Source organism: Ruditapes philippinarum, unplaced genomic scaffold (assembly GCF_026571515.1).
Source record: "Ruditapes philippinarum isolate M1 unplaced genomic scaffold, ASM2657151v2 ctg2400_1_1_1_1, whole genome shotgun sequence".
NCBI classification, from domain to species: domain Eukaryota; kingdom Metazoa; phylum Mollusca; class Bivalvia; order Venerida; family Veneridae; genus Ruditapes; species Ruditapes philippinarum.
In genome coordinates this window covers 24,357-48,018 of record NW_026856098.1, presented here as the reverse complement: position 1 = coordinate 48,018, position 23,662 = coordinate 24,357, and the positions used below count along the sequence as shown (strand labels likewise).

The window sequence follows — 23,662 nt, the reverse complement described above, 5'->3', positions numbered from 1 at the left end:
TACCAACATCAGCACAACTGCGTATTTTAGTATTTACAAATTAAACTTAAATGTTTAATAGATATATTCTATTTTAGATACGAGTTTAGAGTTTAGTAATTCCATAACCCAATACAACATATAATTTGGGAGTTCAGAAATTTCAGTTTAAAGCGTATGTCAAGAAATAGATATCTTAATATTTTGAGTGCGTTGTTGTAAATAATGTACGGCTCAAGTTCAAATGAGCAGTATTATTATCACGAACATTAGTAGGCCTGAGCAATTGATTACTAAGAATTTGAACGATAAACCGTGCATTGTTATACTACAACGCTAAAATATTGATATATTTTTTCCATTCTTAAAAGCTTCTAGAAAGAGAGTTCACTTAATTGAGCTGAGAAGTTATTTTTCTGACATCACTTGGTTTATTGACGCAAGAGGCTCGCATTATATATTTTATTCAACTCGTTCGATACATTCAGTACTGAATCTAAACTTATTTAATATCATATTCCCTAAAGCTCGCAAAGATACACTTTCTCGCTCACTGGATTCCGACAACAACCACGTATTTTCTACTTATTCAACTCGTTCATTAAATTTTGTAATGAACCTACACTCATTTAATATCCTCTATTTATTAAAACTTTACATTATGTTTGCACAGGAAAAATGTTAAATGAAAGGGAAAAAATGTGTTTTGTGTCCACGGAAAAAAAGCATATTAAACTGATCGTAAAAAAGCTTTGTGGGACAACGTTGTGAAATATTATGTGAGACTTGACTCGGCCACTGCGTTACTAAATTATCATCAATGAGCAGTCATAAACAAGTTGTTGCAAAATCAATAGCGCTGGAATATTATTGAAATGAAAAAGTAAGTTTTGAAAAGTTAAATCCGTGAACGGTTTTTAACATGATATACCTTTTATGACACGAAAAACATTTACATGTATATTTTATCAATTTTTATTGAATAACTAGTTTATGTCTAGTGTTATCTAACCTTTATCTTTGAAAGACATAATATCACGAGGGTATTTCCCAAATAGTTATTTTCAATGATGAATCATTGGAATCAATAAATGTTTTTCGTGTTCCGTTGAAAAGAAAGTAAAAAATATTCCTCAGAATAAAAAGGTGAAAAAGGTGTGAATAAAGGAAAGAAACAAAATGGTTTGGAGGATATGTTTTTTTTCTGCGACATTAACTATATCTGTAATACTTCATTTAACCTCAGGTAAGCCGAATATTCATTTGTTTTTCTTTTTTGTTATTTAACACTGAACACGATATACTGATTATAACATTACAATTCAATGTACATAAGAATGCCATACAATTGTAAGTAATATCTTCTACTACCCTAAACCAGGCTTTTCACTGTTAATCTTAACCAGAGACATAGATAACAATTATCTCCATTGAAATACAAAAAAAAGCATTGATGCAAAGCATCAAAGGGCGTCCAAGCAAGAAATGCAGCAAGTAAAGATGAACTATAGTAGATATCTGATGACCAGATATTCTTATATAATTTTTAATGGTTAATTGGTTTTTACCAGAAGTGTATATAATTTATGAATGGGCGGACGAAAGACATTGTTCATCATGTACTTTGGTAGGCATGCTAGAAATTAGTATATTACTTTTTTCCTCAGGAACTTGAAATTCTATCAAAAGTAACGATTATATCCAAAATATACAGGTCTATAATACCCAAAATATACCCCATTTATCGTATAAGTTTATATATACTATATATTGGGTATTTTTGGATATTATCATTAATATTGGTTATTTGATAATATTTCAAATTCATGTGGTATTTTCTTTGGAACATACAAAATAGTAGTAAAAATGAACAAAGTCTGTTAACTGATTTATTGGGAGGTCAATCTACTATTTTAATGAATAACTAGTACTTCAAAAACCTTGTTTGACCCTCAAGTATGTTTACATTCCTATCAATGAACCCATAAAAACTCAAGTTAAAATTGCAGACCAAAGTTTCTGTTGTTTAAATGTGACAATATCCGGCAAATCAACATTCCACTCAAACTACCATAAAATCGATTTTCTACAAGCAAAATATTGAACAGCAAAAATTCGGGAAATCAGGGTCGATTATAGCTAAAGAGACTTGAACAGCGAATAGGTTTTATATTATACTACTGTTATGCTAGACCTGTTAACTGTCGCACAGCCTCAAAATAAAAGCGACATTTAAAGTTATGAACTAGGTTTATTTAAATATTCACGGTTAAAATATCATAAGTGCAATCCTGCCGTAAAAGGAAAACCGAACAGAACCTACGAAAAAGGCAATTTCAAAATGATAATACTATGATATAACAATTCGTAAAACCGGCGTTCTTAATTTTTTCAATACATTTATAAAGAGTGCAATTAATTGTTTGAATATGTTTGCATTTCATTTCCTGCAAAATTCTTCAGTTCGTTATTCATTACCATAGCGCGTCACGAATGACCGTTTCGTTAAACTAAAAGTACACCTATAATAGATGTTTGGACTTTTACAATGTTAAGTTCATCATGCTATTTATAGGTACAGCAATAACATACATAATAACCCACTGATAAATTAAAAAACCGAAGAGCGTGATTAATAGACGGATAAGATAATTTCATTGAATATGTTTGCATTGCGAGATTCTCCAGTTCGCTATTCATTGTACATACCACGTATTTCATTTTTGATAATCAAACACCTTCATACCAATCGGAATGATCGGCTATTATGACCGACGAAAAGGCCCGAGAAGTTGCAATTGCCCTTTCACAAAATCTAATTTTATTCCATAAAGGGCGTCAAGCTTCGGGGCGGACGCCAATCACTCATGTCTATCAAAAAAATAGATTCTGTGTAGCAATTAATACTTTATGCATGTAAATTTCATCCTTTTATACTTTACACCATTTGAAAGTTAAATCTTTTATCCATTGCTGCAAGTTAAAAATATTGGTAACTTTCTATGCATCTCACTTAAAATAGCATAGTAAAACAAACCCACGAGCAAACCCACTGAGCCATTTTTTTCCTCATATGCATAGTTTTGTAACAGTTCTCTTTAACACATGATGTATCATTTATCTAAATGGGAATTGTAAATGTTTTTACCTGCAGCCATATACAAATGTATAAGCTTTCAGAAAATATATTATTTTACTGATTTTGATATTTGGTTGAAAAGTTTTACTTGCTACAAGCACGGGTGTTAAGAAGTTGCCTATCTCTACGTTTCTGCTTAAACCAGGGGGAGGTTAAAATATGTAATTCTATTTGAAATCACTGCCTACAAAATTAAACATATCGTAAATGTGTTAATGCGATACGTACTGTACTGCCTTTTAAATGGGTCGACTTAAGCGTTGGAATGTGTGAGGGAGAGATATTCATTGGAGTAGGGAATCGTGCTGTTTGAGCCAGTTTCTGACTTTTAAAATTCTGAAAGTATAGTAAAATGTTGTAAAGATTTATATAATTCATTTAACAATTTGTTTTAAAAGAAAACTTACTTATTACGCAGACAATGTGTAACAATATGCTACAGGTCATACAAGTAATAGATATCATTTTATGACTGTTTAACCAGGTTGGTCTTATCGATTTACTTTACTGATAAGAGATATGTGTTTTAACGAATCACCTAAATCATTGTGTTATCTTTCCAATAATAAAAAATGAAACTAGCTAAAACTAGTTGTAGACGCAAAAAAATGAATAAATTTTACAAATTCGTGTCAGATATAATTTCATCGCCTCTTAATTCACAAAAAGAATTTGCAGCCCTTTCCGTCAATCTACACAGGAAGGATAAGATGTTTCGGGCTTACCTGCGCATGTAAACAAATCCTAAAAAAGGTCTGATTTGTTGGCTTACTTCATGTAATTTTTCACCTAAAAATTAAGTTAATCTATAGATATATAAGAAAACGGTAACTTAAAGTACATTATTTATATACTTTTTCATGTTTGCAGAAACCGAAAGTACAAATGTTATATGTTTACAATATTAAATTATTATCATTTTCCTGATTAATATTAATAGCAAGACATTTCGACCAAAATGATTAATATATAAACAAGTTTGCTTCTTTAAAAAGAAGCATGCAAGAGTCTTTCTGCAGCTGTGGAAGATCAGTAAAACTCTAATTCTTTGGAATAAATTTAGTAAACAAATCATATCATTGAAATACTATTTGTTTACATGTTTGTTTCTTTCTTAGCGAAGATTACCGTACCGTACCCGTTCTGCGTATTCTTACTGTATTGTGTTCAAGGGTTTTCGGAAAGGGCAGAGAAGATGCTTACTTTCTGTGTCTGGGACGTTCACTATATGGGATTATACTAACGATCTTTTAACCCATTGCCAGATATACACGCCTTTAACGCCTCTCCCCCCCCCCCCTTTGTTGTCTCAAATGGTGAAAAAATGCCTTATTTAGGCCGCCAACACTTGTTTTTGTTTGAGATTTGTTGTTTAAAAAAGTGACCACTTTTTCGGCGCTGCTTTGACTCTATTTCAATCCATTGAGAAGTTGAAGTACTTTGAGATCAATTTTGATGGAAAAAACCAACACGAAATAGTGATTTTTGGCCATTTTGAGATCAACAGTCAACATTTGTGCCAAGTTTGATTATTTTTGAAGCAGTTTTATAGTTTTATAGCAATTTGAACTTGTAACGGGAGACTTTTCATGAAAACAGCCATTTTTTACAAAATGCTTCCATTAATGGGTTTAACCAAAAAATAATGGTGTTTTTCTAATGCAATTTTAATTTTCTGTTTACCATATTTCCGGTCCAATTTAACCATTTCCTATTTTGTAATATTAAGTTTTGAACGAAGTTAGTCTTTATCCTTATTATAGAAAACTTTATTGCGATTGCATATCCATCTTACGCCATTTAATAACGTTAACAATCTGCTTCCCATTATTCCATTTGAAATCACTGCCTACAAAATTAAACAGATCGTAAATGTGTTAAATGCGATACGTACTGTCTTTTACTGGGGCGACTTAAGCGGTTGGAATGGGTGCGGGAGAGATGTTCAGTGGAGTAGGGGATCGTGCTGTTTGAGCCAATTACTGACCTTTAAAATTCTGAAAGTATATTTAAATGGTGTAAAGATTTACATAATTTATTTAACCATTTGTTTAAAACCATACTCAGATATTACTCAGACATGTGTGGCAATACGTCACAGGTCATACAAGTAATAGATATGATTTATGATTGTTTAACTAGGTTGGTCTTATCGATTCACTTTACTGATAGCAGATAATGGCCTACTTCTCAATTATTAAAAAATGAAACTAAATTAAACTAGTTGTAGACGCGAATTTAAGAACACTGTATAAGAATTCGTGTCAAATATAAATTCATCCACTTTTAATTCACATTAAGAATATTGCAGCCCTTCCCGTCAATCTACATCATGATGAATTATTACCATTTTCCTGATAAATGTCAATAGTAAGAATTTTTGACAACAATGTTAAATATATAAACAAAATTGCTTTAAAAAAGAAGAAGCATGCGAGAGTCTTTCTGCAGCCGTTGAAGATTTGTGAAACTGTAATTACGACTAATCGGCGAGGTCGGTACATGTAAATTAATTTAATTAAGGAGGAATTTTACTTTATTATCTTGGAATAAATTTAGTAAATCAATCATATTATTAAATCACTATTTGTTTACATGTTTGTTTTGTAAGCGAAAGTTAGACCGAAATACCGTACCCGTTCTGCGTATTCTTACTGTATTGTGTTCGAGGTTCTTGGAAAAGGGTAGAGCAGATGTTTACTTACTGTCTGAGACGTACTCTATATGGCATTAACTTTATAAGATCTTTTAAACATTTGCATTTTTAAAATTTTTTTACCGTATATCCTGTCCAATTTAACCATTTCCTATTCTATAATTTTTAGTTTTGAACAAAGTTAGTCTTTATCCTTATTATGGAAAAGTATTGCGATATTGCATATCCATCAACGTTAACAATCTGTTTTCAATCTATTTATCAATATTCCAGCACAACTATCTACGAATGAAGCATTACTTAACATGACAGCATGTGATTCATCTAAAATCACGTTAGACTGTGGACCGGGCTCAAAGATTGCTATAAACTCATTACATTACGCCTATCATGTTAGCTGTGAGACAACATGTTGTACATACGACAAGTCGCACTGCTTTGTTGAAGCCGAGATAAACGACATTCGAGCTGTAACTCGTGATTGTTCTGGAAAATCATCCTGCCCTGTGCATATAACTACAGAACCAACAGACTTCACAACCACAACTTGTGCCCTAGGCGTTCAGCCTATTTCATATGTTTATTTAGAGTATTACTGTATACCAAGTAAGTTCATTAATAAAAATATAGTAAAAATTCTAATGTAGGACTGAATATTTAAATTAATAACAAAAAATGTTAATCTGTTATTCATTTCTACTATTATATCAATTTAAGTAAATATGTAATAAGTTACTAATAACTAATAATGACAGGCTTTCATTGATCTATTTAGGAAAAAATATCATTTCAAAAGTATATACAATAAACATGTCACAAATACTAATTTAGTTGTTCTTTTTGGTTGCTCTTTATCATCCAGGTGCACGAATAATGTCAGTATGTTCTAAAGGACATCTGGAGGAGTCAGACGGCAAGCCCCTGTATCTAACCAGCGATAATTATCCTGCTGTAACAACTGGAAGCACGTCCTGTTCATGTTCCTTTGAAGTATTCTCCTGTACATCAAAAATAAACATGTATACTATTGATGCAGACTTATATCTAGATACAAATAATTGTGAACAGAATCTGAATTTCCTCGACACAGACAATAATACCTTATCAACGATTGGTTGTGATGAACATTACAATAACAACATAGAAAGTAGATTGTTAAATAGTCACTACGTAAAGATTGATTTCATCAACAACAGTACATCAAACCAACAAGGCTTATTTTTCGTCGGACTTGATGGTAAGTTTATTCTTCCTATACCAGTAAATATTTTCAATATTGTTATTAATACAAGCTGAATAAATCTAACGCGAAGGGGCACAATGTTTGATTATTTACGATATATACCTTTATTTTATGCTTTTCAGTGGATTACTGATTTATCCGTGAAAATTATATTTGATAATTTCACAGTGAAAATTATCAAAATATAATTTCACACTTTTCAATGACGAAACTACTTTTTTAAGATTTTCCCCATGTGGTACCTCAATTTTATTTTTGCTGACAATTCTGACAATGTCAGGCTGTTTAAAGAAAAGCAAAGCTGAAATTGATAAATAACTTAAATGTCAAAAGTAATAAAAAGAAGAAAACTTACTTCTATTCATTCAAATTCCAATTACCAAATTTCGTCTCTAAATTTTATTGTTTCATTTTTACAGTCTGAAAAATACATTCCTTCCACATTCAAAACTGCTCTTGATAACATTTGGGCATATTAAAGTATCCTACGAGCAATAACTCCCGTATGCTTTATGAAAACTTGAAAAGCAATGACAGCTATCCCCGTAGAATAAGTAAACAGCCCAGCGTTCCTGAGCCAGCCTTTGATTAGTTTGCAGTTTTCCATTTTCCTTGCTGCTATTTGAATGATTTCACATCTGTCAACACTTATTTTTTGTCAGTTACAATCCTCAAATAAGTTTTCTTTCTTTTAAAAAGGTGTATTACTAACAAATCCAAATGATATCCCTTGAATCAAACACAATTATTTTCCACCCGTGAAATACACAACTTTAAAAAATGGCTGCTGCTTACATTTAACAAAGCCAGGTCTAATATATATTCGCAGTAAGTAACGGAAATATGGATGGATGGTTGGACTTTTTCTCCTACAAGAATTGTTTGTTTTTATTATTAAAACAAGCGATCATTCTTATTTTTTTAATAAAATGAATAATATCACCGTCATTTAACGTTGATTGTGGAACTAATTTTTCAGCTCAAGACTTCTTGTATTTAATGAGAAATTCCGACTAAATGGGGTTCTCAATGGGGAAAACAGATTTTAATATTAACGTTAATATTATGGAAATTTCGTTTTAACTTGTTTTTAAGCATAAAATAAAAAGAAAATTTTATTTCATCTCGTGAACTTATAAAAACAGTATTCTCACTCGTGGCTACGCCACTCGAGAGAATACTGTTTTTAAAGCCCACTCGATGAAATAAAATTTCATCTTACACACAAACAAACAAATATCCTCTATATATTAATTGATAGGGAACTGGGTAAAATACATGAGATATATCGATCCTGTTAAATGTAACCATATATAACACAACATAAACAAGTTCAAGAGTATAGTCAAAATAAAACTAACAAGATATAATAAAGAGGTCAAGATTGTGTAAGAAACAAATGTAAATAATATTGTAGAACCAATGATAATTGTTGGGAAAGATATAAGACGTTCCCGTATATAGGGTGGTATATGTGCTGCGTTCAATGACAACAGTAACACACCAACTATAACAAAACTATTCTGAAGACGAACAATAGATACAGATACAAATGTACCTGTATTATAAACCGTCCGAACTTTAGTTTCTTGTATTATATGCATAAGATGTGGTTACATTTGACACTGTAAGGTAACATGAGAAAGGTTCAGGCTCTTGTTATCTATCATTTTCAGGTATTCTAATACAATGGCTGTATTCAATATGCACAAAACGTTTATCAGTTCTGAAGTAAAATAAAAAACTTTCACTTTCTTCATTTTAATTTTGAATGGCAGTATTGTGCGACGATGGTTGGGCCCATGGTTTTCAACAAACTATGTCCGTAAATAAACGAAATCCTATTAAATCTCTATTTAAATTTTCATATCAAAACACAATATTAACTTTCATACTTATTGGAATATGAAGCTTGCATTATTATATTAATGCAATTAATGTCAATCCATGTTTGTGTGGGTATTGGCAGATAATTCTAAAGATGAAAGATTTATTTTACTTATCAGTTTCTTTGTTTGATTTATATCATATATTTAAGCTTCAGATACGGGTAAGCGCTATAAGCTGACTTGCAGTTCCCAACCGGAAACATGGTGTGCCGGTATGTTAAAATGGTACCTCGTTTTACTTCTCGCTGAATAACGCAATGAACGCAATTTTACTATTAACTACTTTCAATAACACACGCTTATTCATTTTTTTATTTGAGATTCTGGGAAGATTTCCTTTTTGCATTGGGGTCATTTTTGGACTTAAGATATTATTAAAGATCAAAAACTGGTTTGTTATTTAATAATATACAACAGGAAAAAAAAATTGTACTTATTCAACCAAACATTGTCAGTTCTATATTCTCGAAATCAAAAGATTTTTATTGTTGATTTTGATTTTATAATAATTTGTGACATGTGATCACGTCTAGGATGTGGTAATCTTCCAAATATCGGCAATGGAAACATTACACTTAGCAAAGAGAACGATTTTTCTTATGAAGCAACAGCCGAGGTTACTTGTGATTCAGGTTATAAAACAGATACACCAAATATAAGTTGTCAAACTAATGGATCATGGTCGATTGCAAAGTGTACAGAAAAACGTAAGCCGATTGATAACAATTTATTTTCCCCGTTGTGTTTGTCTTAAATATTTCTTTATAATGTTACTTAGTTATTTCCGAGTTAGTAAATAGATATGTAAGTATAGTTACTAAGAAAATAAAGTATACATTCATGTATATATAACTTATTTTGTACTGGTATGTGTGTATAATCATGTTTACTTTTTATCAGGAATTATGTTACATGACGAACTATTGTTCTATGTATAATATTTTATAGCTCCATGTTCAGCAAATGAGTGGAGATGTGCAAATGGAGATTGTATATCCGTGAGCGAAAAATGTGACAATGTTCCCAACTGCATTGATGAATCTGACGAAAAGAGTTGTTCAAGTAAATTCAAGATGTTTTATTAAATTTATTTCAATGACACATTTGATACAACTTCTCAAGTAAATTCATCGCAATGAAAGTAACCGATCAACAAACTTGTTCACTTCGCTGATTGTGACTTCCTGTTTATTTTATATCATTACTGTAATTATTACTAATGTTTATCTTAACATATAGTTTTAATCACGACAATAAACTGTCATATTATTAATCATAAAGATTATGCATGGTTATGCAATTTTCTGTATATCAAAAAATTATTTTACTTCAATCTGTCATCGAAACCATTAATAACTATGACAGCGAAACCTCCTTTATTAGCATTTTTTTACAGTGAAATCCTAAATAACGTTTGACATTAAGTTTACTATTTAAGATCCATCATGCCCGGAAAGTCTGGAGTTATGTAAACATTCTAATGGAAGCCATGTGTGTGTCGACAAAGGAACTGAGTGCGGTAAGTATATCATCTATCATCGGGACGATCTGTTATTTTTGTTTACAAAAAGTTTTCTCGTATTATTGACGTCAACAATGAATTGTTACCCAATACCTAAGTATTAAAAAAAACATAATATCGTCATTAAAAGAATTAGTATTATCATAATTGTACATGTCTTGTTATTTATACAGATTCCTTTCTGAAGAACGTAAATTAATATTTTGGATGATTGTCAAAAAGTGTTTGGGGTCTGTCTGTGATTTATCAATTTCTCCTGCATCATAATTTATGGTCACTTTTCCAGGTCAATAATTGTGACACGGATTTTAACTAAATAATTGTCCTATTTGAACATTCTTGAAGATTTGTATACAACATCAATCTTCAAATATACTAAAGATATCAAATTTTATCTTAATACAAGCTTTGTGACCATAACTAGAGGTCACTTTCCAAGACCCATATCTCTTGACTGAATAATGACCGTTTGTGACCTAACAGGTCAGTATCCAACATGCAAATTAGTGTCATAAATTTTTAATGTTATCTTTCTTTTTGTTACAGGCTCTTTTTTTACTTTCAACCACGCAGAATAGTCGGGAGCACTGAGAGTTCTCGTTATTATTAAACTTACTTCAGTTATCATTTAACTTACTTCCGTTTTTATTAAAATTACTCAAGTTAAAACTAATTTAGTCATTATTAAACTTACTCCACTTATTTTTTAACTTACTTCAGTTATCATTTAAATTATTTCAGCTATTATCAAACTTACTACAGATATTATTAAGCTAACTCCAGATATTATTCAACTTATTTCAGTTTTCATTAGATTTACTCAAAATGTTTATTTAGAGTAAGTTTAAACAACTATAAGACGAATTAACGGTTATATATTCACTTGTGGGATGGATTTTAAATGTACTTTACTTTAAATGTGTTGTGAATGGTATTATTTGACATCCATTGAAAAATAAAATCTATTTCGTAAAATTATGACTATATAAGGTTAAAACTGTGTTGAAAAGTGCTAAATGAAGTTCATGTTACTAAATATAATCAAGTGCCTTGGTAAGAAATGTTACTTCCCTATTTTATTTTAGCGCGACTTTATTCGAAAGTTATCGATTATGTCCCATCCGACTGAACCGATAATCGATTGGGACAAATTTCATCCGATTTCCATCACTAACTTGTGGGATGGATTTTAAATGTACTTTACTTACAAGATTGTTAGGTAACCCTGTAACATTTCCTTGGTTCTTTTTTTACGCAATTTGTTTCGATGTGCAGTTTTAAACAATGTGCTTTTATGTTGTGGTACTGTACCATCAATTGAAAATGGGATTGTTTCACTTGATTGAAATTCATCATATGGGTCTGTAGCTGATGTGACGTGCAATAAAGGATATGATCCGAGTAGTGCGAACATTACTTGTTTAATGACTGGTTCATACGAGATTGTCTCTTGTTTAGCTAAAGGTCATTCCGAAAAATATATTTTGAATGAGATATAAATATTATAAATCAATATATGTATATAAATGATTTAAAACATCTTGAAACAGAAAAATTAATGACCAATTATAATTTACGCAAATTTTATCTTATTCTTTCATAAACATACAAAAAATCTTCGCATATTTCATAAAAACAGTTCGCAAAGAGCTGTGTCTATCTCATTAAACAAATATGCTTCATCTACCAACAGAATATCATACTCTACGTCTTTATAATTTCTGAATTTCCACATGCATGTATTAAAGTCAAGCTTTAAGATAAAGTTTCATTTTTATATTTTTATAGTGCTTAGGGAATTTAGTTCTATATTTATAATTACCAATGGTTCATTTATCATTTAAATTGCCGTGGATGCAAACAGAATTTAAATTTTACAAAAACCGTCACTATGTAAAAAGCTTGATAGACTGTAGTAAAACATATGCAACCGTATGCAACGGTAAAGTACTTAATAGCCGTTTCAAAAACGGAAGTGTCTGTCTTGGGATGGACGGTGAAATAATGCTGTGCTCCATTCTATCGCGATTGTTCTCGACAAAGTAGCTTCTTTTTCGAAAGCCGTATGTAAAATTGCTTCTGCTATGGTTTTACTGTAATCACTGCGGCAATAGATATTTGCTTTTTGCTTTGTGAGATTTTGACCTTTTTTTCTTTTCATACATATTTTGTCAGGTTGTTCATTGTTTCCTAGCGGTTTATCACGATATTCCCGATAGGCCGTTAAACTGTGGATCTTAGGCCACAATTTACCAGGTATGTATAATGTTTCAAGGTCAAATGCTCATAGGATGTCTTATTTATCCAGCATTACCCCCCCCCCTTTCAAAAAAAATTGATTAAAATTAAGGCTAAAAAAGTTTTTTGCCGGGACATTTCTCATGCATTTTTAAACTGTATTTATTTCTAACTGATACAATTATTATTTAGGGACATGCAATGTCTTGGCTAAAATCAGACATTAACAAGTAATTATGGCGACAAGTAATTCTTAATGCTGCCCTTATATTTATTGTTTTTTCTCTGATAGGTACAACACCAGCACTTCATCCAAAGAAGAAGAAAGACACTGGAGTTGATATAATCATCATCATAGTCGTAGTAGTTCTGTGTTTAATCATTCTACTCCAGCTTCTAGTTATGTGTTATCTACAATGTAAAATACATAATAAAAGAACAACTGCAAGTAATTACGTTGTCATTACTATAAATATAATAGTATACACAGTTGACCACCATCCTGTTTCTTTTAAAGTTGGAGATTTTTATGTATCATTATTCCCAATATTTTCATTATAAATGCTTAATTGTTGATTTTTTTTCGTTCCAATTTATGTTGTTGATTTGTTGTTATTTTTCTTCTTTTTTCATCAAAGAAGTAAATATTCCAGTCAAGGTTTATAGATAATGTTTAGTATCCGATAAATTTGTAACATTTTTATGGTAGTTTACAAATTTGGCGAAGGTATCTTCTTAAAGACTTTAGAAAAAGATATAAACGTCTGATTACAGCACCCGATAAGTCTGAGGTCAGTAAGCGGATAGTGATGACTATATTAGGAAGTATTCCAGTGGTCGGACTTATACCAATCTATATGACATGGAAGATTTCAAAAACGTAAGATAAATTGACTGCATGAACTTGTAAAAAGTCTTCAAATAGACAGTGTTTTTTTATAGTTCTGTGTATATTTAAACGAAATACAACAATTTGAATTTCGCCAAGGCGTCTAACTTCGATTTGTGCAGTTATGAATATTAAATAAAAAGTAGTCTTTGCACAGAGCTAAAGAGTAAAAAAAATTCTTTATTTTAGTCTTTTCCTGCTTGTCACGCATATTAAATTTGTCAATTTAGATTGTTTACTGAGATTAATTTTAATCAAGATAGACATGACTATTATCTAGGCGAGATATATCGAAAATCATGTTTAAATATTGATATTTCAGTGTTAAGCTGAAAAATAATTCATTTGTCATTTTTATATATTATTTGTTGGTTACCACTGTGGTACTGGTCATCTTGTAAATTACTGAATGTTATTTCCTGCAAATAATTTCAGTCAAAAACAAGAATCAAACGAAAGAAGGAAGTCAGAAGGACAGTAAAGGTGCTTCTAATCCTACGCATGGTAACATACCTATAAATAAAAACGCAGGTGAACGTGACTTCTCTCATATTCATGGCGCCAGTGGAATCGAACTAAAACAGACATCAGAACGCTGGAAAAATTGAGTCTGATTCTACACAAAATATTAACCATGAAACACCCACAACGCGTGATGGGTAATCTTATTATGTGTTTTGTTTCTTTGATTTGGATGATTTATTGTTATATAACTGTGTTTTTTTTTTCTTTATCAGAAATTCAAAGTGAACAAAATCTAAACATTCTAAATGAATTTGAAATAAAATACATAACATATCTGTCGTTATATCATTGCCTTCACATTTAATATATAAGCCAAGAACAATTTCTTTCGACCGCCATGAAGAACTTTAAATATGACCGATATTCAACCATATATTATATTCTTTAAATTCAAGTTGTGAATCATGTATGTGGAAATCGTGAATTCATGAAATTGAAATTGTGTTTTTGAGAAGTTGATATTGTGAATTGATGAAGTTGAAATCGTGAGTTCATTAAGTTGAAATTGTGAATTCGTGAATTCAAGAAGTTGAAATGTCACCGACAGTAGATGTCTACAATGGAAAATATGCCCGACAAAGAAAAAGTAATGAGCATTTAAATTTTTCTATATCACTTATAAATGGATACATCAAGTTGGTTTATCAAACAATTAATTGATAAACGAAACATTAATGAAAGACACTAAAATGAGTTTAATTTATTCATTACAAAACATTAAATCGATATACATTTCCTTTAAATAAAATTTCTTTCAATTAATAATACGAAAATTATTCTAGAGGACATATACATAATATTAATTTTTAAGTTTAATTATCATTTTATTTACTTCTTCCTCGTTATAGTTGACATGCAAAAACTTCAATTATTTTTAAATGTGTATATAAAACACTAATAAGATAATGAACACAATTTTTATACTGATATAATGATACTATTATGACGTCACCTCAAGATGTTAGTCCTTGGTGTACGTTGTTGTTGAATGAAAGACTGTCAGGTATGTACAAAATGCTGTCATATAAAACGGAGACTTTTTACTGTATATAATTTATGTCTTAAACAGATATCTAAATGTGCGTTCTTTCCTAACCTTCTGTTAACATCCATTCTTATAATATTTGTAATCCCCCATGATCTTGCAACCGATATTTAAAATGTAATGAACAAACATGTTACAGTTTTTTTTTATATAAAAATGCTGTGTGCAAAGTTCAATCATGTTAACTTCTCCTATAAACATGTAATAAATGATCCAATAATAGCCCTTCATAAACATGTGATTTTTTCAGCTTCGGGTCCACAAATAAATATTGGTTAAGAGAACATTGTAATACGGGGGTTTAATAATTATATTATATGATATTTTTAACTGATGGTTTTGTGAGATTTATTGAGCCCGCGCTATAGGGGGGAGGGGGCATTTAGATTTACCCTTGTCCGTCCGTCCATCCGTCCGTCTGTTCGTCCGTTCTCTTTTTGTGTCGCACGTAGCTAAAAAGTAATTGACCTAGAGTCATGAACCCTTACAGGAATGTTCATCAGCATGTGAAGTCGTGCAACTGGGTATTTTCATGTGGCTATATTAGTATTTTTTAGAGTTATTGCCCTTGACTTAGTATAGTAAAAATTTGCAATTTTCAACTTGTGTCTCACGTAACTAGAAACAATATTTAACCTAGAGTCATGAAACCTTTAGAGTTATTGCCCTTGACTTAGTAAAAATTTCCAATTTTCAACTTGTGTCGCACGTAACTAAAAAAGTATTTTACATAGAGTCATGAAACCTTACAAGAATGTTGCTCAGCATGTGTAGTTGTGCACCTGGGAATTTTTGTGTGGATATATTTAGTATTTTTATAGTTATTACCCTTGACTTAGTAAAAATTTCATATTTTCAACTTGTGTCGCACGTAACTAGAAAAAATATTTGACAAAAAGTCATGAAACCTTACAGGAATGTTGATCAGCATGTGTAGTTGTGCACCTGGGAAATTTTTGTGTGGATATATTTAGTATTTTTAGTGTTAACTTATTGCCCTTGAATATGTAAAAATTTCCAATTTTCAACTTGTGTTGCACGTAACTCAAAAAAAGTATTTGACCTGTAGGCCTGAAAGTTTACAAGAATGTTGGTCAGCATGTGGACTTATGAACCCTGGGGTTTTCTTGTGGATTTATTCAGTATTTCTAGTATTTTCCCTTTACTTAATAAAATATTTTTAGTTTTCAACTTGGGCATATGTAGCCAAAAAAAACATTTGACATAGAGACATAAGATTGACAAATCGGCGGAGTGTGGGGGCACCCGTGTCCTATGGACACATTTCTAGTTTTAGATTCATTTATACTCGTATACTGTTATTTTCTGGCCCTTTTCACCACAGTGCCCCCAGCAAGATAACCCTAAACGAAAAGTGTATACGAAAAACAGATTAGGTCTTCCCGTGGATCATGGTTTAGAAAAAGTAAAAAAGTATAATATGAAAGTATTATGTTATGTATAGTTCACATGATTAATTACATTAATAAAACAATGACCACATTTCCATGCTTCTAAAAGCCATATCTCATAAAGAAGGATAACAACTATAGTTTACCTAACAAATTTACTTCCCTTTATAAGAAGTAGTTTTTTCTGCCTGGTTTAAGGTAATTTTTCAAAATACACAATTACATATTACATAAAAAGATTTAAACAAATAATATCAAAATCAACCACAACTGTCTCCGCCTAATCTATCGGGGACCTGAACACCGTAGGGAACGTGTTACAGTATCGCGTTTTCCGGTTACAGTATTAAAATTTTAAAGATTGAGGATTTTTTGTGGGGAGGACAGGTAGGTGATTTTTTCCGGTCCATACTACAAGTAGTTTTGTTTCTTAAAGTTGCTTGAAAGGAACAAAATTCGGTATCTAGTCATATATCTCTTCAGACCCTGCACCGCAGATTTATCACTATATTGTCTCATAAAAATGCAAATTTGACAGTTTGAATCGAGAGACCAACGCACTTTTCTCCCATTCCGACATTATTTATGCATGCCTAGAAAAGTAAATCTGCAAAACGTTAGTCCTTTATGTTAGGAAACGTTTAAAAAAGTAAATGACCAGGTGAACCTATTTTCCTGTTCGTTAAATGCGTTTGAAAAAATAAACAATGTTACAGTAGAGCGAGGTGATTTGTGCAGGGTTACATCATAGACCTAGCGATTTTTATCCAATTTTGTTACAGTTTTATACCAAGATTTCGGTTACATCATAGACTTCGATATTTTCTAAATATACTAGGTAAAATGTATGAATGTTACAAAGATTTTTAAATCTCTGTGAGCTTATTGGCCCGATGGCTATTCGTCCGTCTGCCGTACACATGTGTGTGCAATCTCATCCGCTCAGTAACTACTTGACTAAATGTGATGAAATTTACATGACTTACTACCAAAGTTGCTTTAAATGGTTTCGGTTGCAATTGGGGATACGAAAACCCAAAACATAGATTTTGAAAAAAGGCAATGTTTAAAGATCCTTCTCATCTCGAATCAAAAGCATTCAAATCAAATTATGATCATGGCGTCATTTCAGATACTTCTTTGTTGAAGTTACGATTATTTTGTCATTATTAAATTAAAAGCCGTTTTTTTTAATTGCAGACATCCTGTGTCAAAGTTTTCATGTTTTTGAAAAAGAAAATAATATTGAAAGTTGTAGAGTATAAATTAAGGTCAGACAATTCAATATCTTCTCCAGTGAGCCTGATGGAGGTACATAATAATGGCAGAGTCGGGATAAGGCCGCCGACTTCAAATCATCTTTCCTTTACGGCTGTAGTTGAAATCCCATCGTAACTTTGGATACTTTGTATGTGAGCAATCTGTTAAGCTAATTTACGGAAGGTCGGTGGTTCTAGCCAGGTGCCCGCTCTGTCTGAAATGTTTCACAACGGGTATCTGGGGTCTTTCTTTACACTAAAGCAGGAATGTTTTCACATGACCTCAGTGTCGTTGAAACTTAAAACCAAGAAAGCCAAACTTAACAAATATGATAAACAAGATCAGCAGGAAATTTATGTTTATTTGTTGAATATTTTGTAAAGATTGTAAACTATGAAATTGACCGTCATTATCTATCAAATCAGCAACAAATGTAATACCTTTTTGAAACAAATTATTATAAAAAAATTGATGAACCTCCAACCGTCAATGTTGGAATGAACCAGGCTGGTTGCTTAAGATATTCTTCTCAATAAGTTATTTGTACTTTTGGATAAAATATAGTCCACGATTAGAAAACAACTTTCCAAAATGGGTTATCGACTCTATGTGACTGATTTTTTTTATATAAAGTCAGGACCCAATTTCGAAAGTTTATATATATTCTGAAAAGAATGTTCGATGATGTTTTTACATTTTTTGTTTTCATTGAACATACGTCTGATCATCGTCGGATACCCACGATTGATAAACATGTTACATAACATGCAATCAACCGTGGGTAAAATGAATCAATTTGCGTCGATATACAGCAACAGGTGCGTAAAATATCTACCAATGACATCGCGGTTAACAAATCTATATTCTTCAACAGCGGAGATAAAAAGCAATAAGAAACAAAATGGCAGCGCCCACGGTTAAAAACTGTTGTACGTTTCTTGCTAAAATCAATGGCAAAAACTATCGCCAAATCAGTTCTTCTGCAAGCAGATATCAATCAGAAAGGAAAACATCACGCTGTAAAAGTAAATTATCCATTCTTTCTTGCTGGAAATCGTTTAATTTTTCGATGTTGAACTTTTCACGTCGTCTATGGTTGTCGTAATAGTGTCTGTAATACCGAACGTCGTACAGAACGAGTGATTTGATTGGTTTTAATCGCCTCATGAAATCGTGAGGCAGCCAATGAAATAGCTGCCTTTGGCACACCTCTAATCGACTGAATATCGGCTAAAAATCCCACGGCTGATAAATGTTAATGGTTCGGCAGTGGGTATCCGACGATGACGTCTGATCCAACCCAACTTTTAAGATTGAATGAAGGATTTTAGTTCAATCCTGTTTATGCCATCTTCTGAAATCGGTTTAATAATAATTTCTCGTTTAATCTTGTCTCTTAAGTTATTCCAAAAAATTTTTTAAAAAATAAAGTTTCTAGTTCTTTGATAACTTCGTTGGGCGGATTTGAGGGAGAATTAAGTAGATGTTTGAGTTTTGATAAAGCCAATGTTTTAAAAACAGTTATTTTCCCATGAGGGGTTAGAATTCTTTTCGACCATTACTGTGTAATAATGATTCTATACCATTGATGTGTAATAATGATTTTATATCATTGCTGTGTAATAATGATTTTATACCATTGCTGTGTAATAATGATTTTATACCATTGCTGTGTAATAATGATTTTATACCATTGCTGTGTAATAATGATTTTATACCATTGCTGTGTAATAAAGATTTTATACCATTGCTGTGTAATAATGATTTTATACCATTGCTGTGTAATAATGATTTTATATATTTTCTTATTATACTCGTAGTTAAGATTGATGATCTCATTCAGATTCCAACATTGAAATTTTCATTTTCCCATATATTTTTTTTTCTGTTTGAAATTTAATATCGCTACCCTTCATGCTTCCAAACCAAAAAACCTTAGTTTTTTTCTATATTGATGCGAAGTTCGGAGGCATTGGCATAGAATTTCAATATCAAAAGCGCATTTTTAAAAGATTTTTCTGTACCATCCAAGGTCAAAGACGTGTATTCTGAATATTGCCCCTTTATATACCCACACGTGCAATCGAACAGAACTAGAAATCGTCTAGCATTGAATCTTTTGAAATTACTGTCATAATATATGGGACTAGGACACAATATTTTCCGGTTTTGATTTATCATGGAAGAAATAGTGTCTTGACAATCTTGACCATACAGAGTTATACAAAATGTGGCCAGAATGCATGGACAGCATACTTAAAAACAAAAACAAAAGTGACAATTAATCCTTTTTAAAAGAATTCGTATAATATGCAAACGTAACATACTTGAATGTATGCATTGATAACGAGGAACATGTGTTTTATTAGTACTAAATTATGTCAGCTTACTTCATGTACTGTACGTCGGTACTTCAAACATTTATTGCATTTTAAGTGCATACGTCGTATTCTGACAAAGAAGCACGAGTCCATCTTTCTGACACTGTGAATGGTATGTCATGAACGAAAGTATAAGAGAAAATAAAAAAATACAATGTATAACACGAATTGTAAATGTTTCATTCATGACTTCAATCAAAATGAGGGTTTTTTAACCAGTTAGCAGTTGTTTTATAACAATAACCCTCATAATACGAGCTAAATTTCGTTACTTCGGTGATTTTAGTATCAATATAAACAAGCTGTTTGTTGGTACGTTTGCGTTTCGAGAGGATATTTATTTGCTATGCATATGATTTTTCTTACAAAACAAACACATTTTCTGTTTATTTCGTGCTTTTTAGTTTACACACTTTTGCCGTGTAACAATACATGTATGTGCTCTCATCACATGAAAGAATCCAACGTCCATGAAATGAGTCAAATCAACATGAAGAAACAGCAACCATAACCACTTGCCCACGGCTGTCCCAAACTAATTTAAGGGCCATTTTCTTATTTCATACTTCAGAAAAAAACTTGACACTTCATTAACAGTACATTTTGATACACTAAATGTACATACATGGGTTACAGGTAATTAGAACGTGACATACATCTAAATAATAAAATCCTCAATCTCAGTTCACTTTCATGAAATCTTCTTACACACCAACACCGAATTTAATCAGTAAATTGGAAATGGCTCATTTACCATAATCAAAATTTTGTCTTTGCTTTTTAATTCAAGCCAAAGACAAAGAAAATTTTCTGCGATGAAACTGACTGTAATTGAATACTTCAAAATTTGCAGGAATGCAACTTTTATCCCTTTTAGACTTGTACAATTCAGAGAGTTTTATCACTTTATTAAAATTTCTGTCCAAAAGTACAGAAAAAACGTATAAATTAATACTTCGTTAGAAAAATGAATAACGGAATGTGAAAGCTAGTATGTTTTCCTGTCTGCTAACCATTTCTTGTCAACTGATATAAACAATTGTCATTCGAGTTCAGTGGAATAGTAAAGCGTGACATAATCTCTACGAGACGTTTGGCATGTAACAAAAGTTACCAACTCTGTCTACTTAAATTAATTTAACATATTTGGCGTTTCCTCCGTCATAATCTTCCTACCATAATAATCGCACTACCAGAAAAACGTTTCATTATCTTAACGACATTCAGATGAAAACTTAACTTTGGAGTTTATCTAATGATGAAAGTTTTGCAGCACCATACAAAATACGAGACGCTTCATTTTATTTATTTTTTTATTTTGCAATTTTGATAGACAGCATCGGCTTATTCCAAAAAAGTCGGATGAAAGTTAAGAAGCTGACTTCAAGAGATCTACGGTCAAGCTGAACATTCAGTTTTCTCATGATGTGTAACCCAGGCCCAGTCGGTAATATACTTAATGTGACAATGACATGTGGAATCCTCTGAAAGGTGGACGTAAAGAACTACTTTAACATTTTCGGCGCGTCAAACGCAACTAACGCTGTTCTAGAACTTGCCTGTCCCCAATGATAGTCGCTACTTCACCATTTGTTATATCTTCGGCGTGTCCCAGCATAACAGTCACTGTACTAGTACTCAATGATCATCATGGTGTGTCCTTCATTACAATTGCTCTATCAACGCTCATTTATATTCTTCGTTATGTTCTGCGAATCTATTTTTTCACATCATCTGTGGGTTACACAACATAACACTTGCCAAACACGCTAAACATTACCTTCGGTGTGTCCTTCATAACAGTTACTATACACCACCTTCGGCGTGTCCTCCATAACAGTTACTATACACCACCATCGGCGTGTCCTTCATAACCATTGCTTTCACCAACTTCGGCGTGTCCTCCATAACAATTGCTAAACACCACATTCGGCGTATCCTCCATAACAATTCAATTGCAATCATGTCCTCCATAACAATTGCAATACACAACGTTCGGTGTGTCCTCCATAACAATTGCAATACACCACGTTAGGCGTGTCCTCCATAACAATTGCAATACACCAAGTTCGGCGTGTCCTCTATAACAATTGCAATACACCACGTTCGGTGTGCCCTCCATTACATTTGCAATACACCACGTTCGGACTACTCTACATAGAGTTTGCTATTCACCATCTTTGGAGTAATTTCCACATAACAATTGCTATACATAATCTTTGGCATCTCTATATTACTATTGTTTTATATTATCAATGGCGTACAGCTCAAATTTGATATTCCTTTCATCATCTGTTTACATCAATATTGACAAATAGGGGTGTCGATAATTCTTATATTAAAGCATATTATTTATAGACTAAATCTTTAACCACCTAAACAGTCACTCATTTTCATCCATTGTGTGTAAGAGCGTAATGATTGAGTGTTGGCTTCGTCAGTGTTAGAGACCCTGGTTTGATTCCAGGAAAATGCATTATTTTCTTTTCTTAAAATTTTTGTTTATAGATTTTTTCCACGAAATGGATTTTAGTTCATCGGGAATTTATGTCATACAATATTTTTTGAGAACATTTAGTTTTTCACACATTCGCTTTTAACAGGTTAAGTTAGAGGCAATACAGTCGTGATTAGAGTGATAAATGAGGAATGGAAGACATTTGAATATATAAATATAAAAATGAGCCGAAATTGTTCAAAAATGTAGCAAATTGAATTCAGAGTTTTAAAAAGAAATAAATTGACAATGCTATTCAATCTATTCATTGACTGTTGAAATCAAATGCATTCAATTTTGCTAAACCGTTATAAGTTTAACTTTAAATTGTACAAAATATTTAACCACAGGTTTATAAAAGAGAATATGAAAACGTTTTTTGAAAGATACACAAAAATGCACAATTGCAGATTTGAAGTCGAAAAAAAATTTCTAAACTTAAACTCTTCATAATCTGAACTCTTAAACCATTACGCTACTTCGATATCCATTTTTATTCTTCCATATTGCAATAAAAAAGCAAAATGTAATAACTGAATATCTTATACAACCCATTATATTATAATGGTACGACTGATTAATGTAAACGTTATCTCTATTTTTTATACGCTCCTTTACAATTTAAACATTTGTTTGAGGTCATATTTGGCCTATCCACCTTAACAATCGCTCTAATTGAACACAATGATCATTTTCGGCATTCGAACGTAACACTCGCGCTACAGAATTTAAAATAGTTTTATTATCATTTTTTATTATTTTCGTAATCATATTCAATTTGAATCTGTACTGTATTTGTGTGTTTCAGCTAATTATCGACAATAGACAACTTATCCTCACAAACAATACTTGTAGTATTACATGAATATACAAACAATTAAAGTTTAAAAAATCCTGATTATATAGGACAAACCGTAATTATAGGTTAAAGTTTATTAGTACGTATTTACAAAATTAAATTGGTCAGGCGCGGCGAGTATTATGTTA

General features: G+C 31.6%; 1 protein-coding gene across 1 annotated transcript; it reads left to right on the top strand.

Annotated features, from left to right (window-relative positions):
• The first annotated feature begins 876 nt into the window (after positions 1-876).
• LOC132745388 (uncharacterized) lies at positions 877-14,143 on the top strand. The gene is made up of 10 exons (XM_060734302.1): positions 877-1,225; positions 6,048-6,380; positions 6,637-7,011; positions 9,056-9,118; positions 9,440-9,613; positions 9,855-9,968; positions 10,345-10,425; positions 12,959-13,114; positions 13,441-13,546; positions 13,991-14,143. Exons 1-10 carry the CDS (start codon positions 1,159-1,161, stop codon positions 14,034-14,036), a joined length of 1,515 nt encoding a protein of 504 aa, XP_060590285.1. The 5' UTR covers positions 877-1,158; the 3' UTR covers positions 14,037-14,143.
• Positions 14,144-23,662: the final 9,519 nt, after the last annotated feature.

What these genes read in the sequence shown, in the direction of transcription:
- LOC132745388 (XM_060734302.1), top strand. Translation starts at nt 1,159, where the DNA reads ATGGTTTGGAGGATATGTTTTTTTTCTGCGACATTAACTATATCTGTA. An exon ending in CGACAAAGGAACTGAGTGCG is followed by an intron (nt 10,426 to 12,958) that starts GTAAGTATATCA and finishes TTTCTCTGATAG; the next exon opens with GTACAACACCAGCACTTCAT. An exon ending in ACATGGAAGATTTCAAAAAC is followed by an intron (nt 13,547 to 13,990) that starts GTAAGATAAATT and finishes AAATAATTTCAG; the next exon opens with TCAAAAACAAGAATCAAACG.